This window comes from Asparagus officinalis, chromosome 7 (assembly GCF_001876935.1).
Source record: "Asparagus officinalis chromosome 7, Aspof.V1, whole genome shotgun sequence".
NCBI lineage: Eukaryota > Viridiplantae > Streptophyta > Magnoliopsida > Asparagales > Asparagaceae > Asparagus > Asparagus officinalis.
In genome coordinates this window covers 61,036,621-61,039,154 of record NC_033800.1, presented here as the reverse complement: position 1 = coordinate 61,039,154, position 2,534 = coordinate 61,036,621, and the positions used below count along the sequence as shown (strand labels likewise).

The 2,534-nt window shown below is 36.2% G+C and overlaps 1 protein-coding gene across 1 annotated transcript in view; it reads left to right on the top strand.

Annotated features, from left to right (window-relative positions):
- The window catches only part of LOC109848902 (elongation factor 1-beta-like), a 5,418-nt gene continuing 3,420 nt past the window's right edge, over positions 537–2,534 (top strand). The window contains exons 1-2 of the mRNA XM_020418624.1: positions 537–732; positions 816–932. Coding sequence (XP_020274213.1) covers positions 644–732; positions 816–932 — 206 coding nt within the window. The 5' untranslated portion in view covers positions 537–643. The remainder of the gene's footprint in view (positions 733–815; positions 933–2,534) is intronic.

Below are 2,534 nucleotides of genomic sequence, written 5' to 3'. Positions count from 1 at the left end.
GATCCAAATAATATAAAATTTTAAATTGGCTTTGGATTACATTTGTTTCCTATCAACTCAATTATCAATATAAAAATTTAAATTCGGTATATAACACATTCAAACAAACAATAAAGAAAATAAATAATCACAATGCAAAAATTTTGAGATATAAGCGAGCAAAAACTAATAAAGTAATATCAAAAAATAAATTTTAATAAGAAAATAAATTAAAAATACTTTAATTATGGTATTCTATCCCGTGCTTGTAAGTGCATAAAAGCTAATGTCCATCAAAACAAGTACGTTCTTCTTGGTTCTTAGGTCCGCTCGGCCCTATAGCGTAAATCCAAAGACCGTGGGCTGTGAGAAAACTGATTTCTTGCGCCAATGAGCTGGTAACAAATAAAGGCTCTCCCGAAGTGTGGGCTGAATTTAAAACGGCGCAGATATAGCAGCGTAATGCTAGCCCAATTTAATATATTCGAATATTCGCATTTCATAACCGAACCCGTCTCCGATAACTATAAATATTCCTTAACACTACTGCTCCCTTCCTCTTAAACTTTATTTTGGCGGCTAGGGTTTTGGAGGCAGCCGACTAACCTAGGGTTAGGGTTTCGATTTCATCCAGATCCATCAACAACACCAAAACTCTACCCTAATGGCGGTCTTCTCCTTCTCGGATCTGCACACCGAATCCGGCGTCAAAACCCTAGAGGAGCACCTCTCTGGAAAATCTTTCATCTCAGGGTAACACTTGGAGTCCAAAAGCCTCTCTTTTATTTTAGGGTTTATGTTATTCTTAGAGAAATTGTTCGAATTGGAGTTTGCAGAGATCAGATCTCGAAAGATGATGTTAAGGTGTTTGGAGCTGTGACTCAAAAGCCCGGAGAGGGATTTCCCAACGCTGCCAAATGGTACGACAGCGTGTACTTGGTTCTCGCTGCAAGGTATTGACCCTTCTTCTTCTTTTTTCCTATTTTTTATAAATAATTTGAAGGGGATTTTTTGTTCTTGGTTAGATTATTTTATATAGAATACTCGTGTGCTATTTCTGGAATAAGAAATGTTAATAGGTTATGGTTGAAATCAGTTTGATCAGATGGATATATTTGTATCTATTTATTACTGCATGTATTTTTGGAGTTTATTAAGAAGAAATTTTTAGGGATAATTTTTTTGGCAAAATGCTTAGTTAGAGGTAGGTGCGGCAAACTGGTCGGGTTGGGTCAATTTGGGTCAGGTCAGGTTTGACATGACCCATTTAAGCTTGACCCGAACACAACCCGTTTAATAAATGGGTCAGACGAGCCATTTATTAAACAGGTGCCCGGGTGACCTGAAGTTTTTTTCATTGAGGAATCGAGTGATGACCCAAGTCACCCATATGACTTTTGAGAAACCAAAGTCATGGATCCATGTGCAAATTATGCAGGTGACATGAAATTACGAGCATGTGACTGGACTGTGACTATCACAGTTCTTTGAAATTTAGAATGTTAAAATGAATTTTATATATCAAAAAAACCCTCCTAACTTTGAATGATGAATACGTAACTCCTAAAAACTTTTAAAATATCAGAAATTTCCCTTTGACTTTAAGCATTTTAAGAAAAATCCCGTTAAGTTTTGGGGTTATGAGAATAATCTCCTTTAACCTATGTTATTTTTAAAAACCCCTAAAAGCTTACTCGAAAAAACAAACTCTAAAAAGCATGAACCTCAATTTTCACTGAAAAATATCTCCCCTTGTAATTCAACTCATCCATGTCAAAATTATAATTGATGATGTTTAGGAAAATTCTTGATAAAACCTTAAAATTAAAATGGGTTTTCTAATAACCCATAAACTTAAGGGTTTTTTTATATTTTGAAAGTGATATGGGGTTATCTGAAAATCTGTAATTTCGTATCTCTTCTCTCTCCTTTAAAACCAGTTAGGTAGAGAAACAACTTTTGAATGTTTTGTCATTTCCAATGTTAAGAAAAGACAGGAGAGAGCCTGGAGAGAAAGAGTTTACAAACAACCAATCCCATGTTATTCTCTCTCCATTCTCTCTCATTAATGGAGTTCCTTCATCCCCTCCACCAGGAACCCAAAATCAAATCGGAACAACCCAAAAAATATCACGAGGCCACCTCTGTCGCCGGAGTAGTATTCAAGAATCCTTTGTTAGGGAGATGATGGGTTAGAGAAGAGATGAAATGGTTAATTTATTTGGGTCATATACGGGTCGACCCACATAACCCGAGGGGTCATAGAGGTCGACCCATATATGACCCGAATCCATATATACTGACCCCTACCCATCAATAACTCGTTGGGTTTATGGGTTGGGTCAAAAATTGCCACCCCTAGCAAGGGGGATTTTAGAGGACGACGGAGGATACTTCATCTGAATTCGGAATTGATGAGTCAATCTTGCCTAATATGAGTCAATATTGCCTAATATAAAATAAATGATATTTGTTGTGTGTTATATGAGAAACATGTTGCAATTTGAAACTGTTGATTTTATATTACAACGAGACCCCAATTTCTCTCTTTTTTC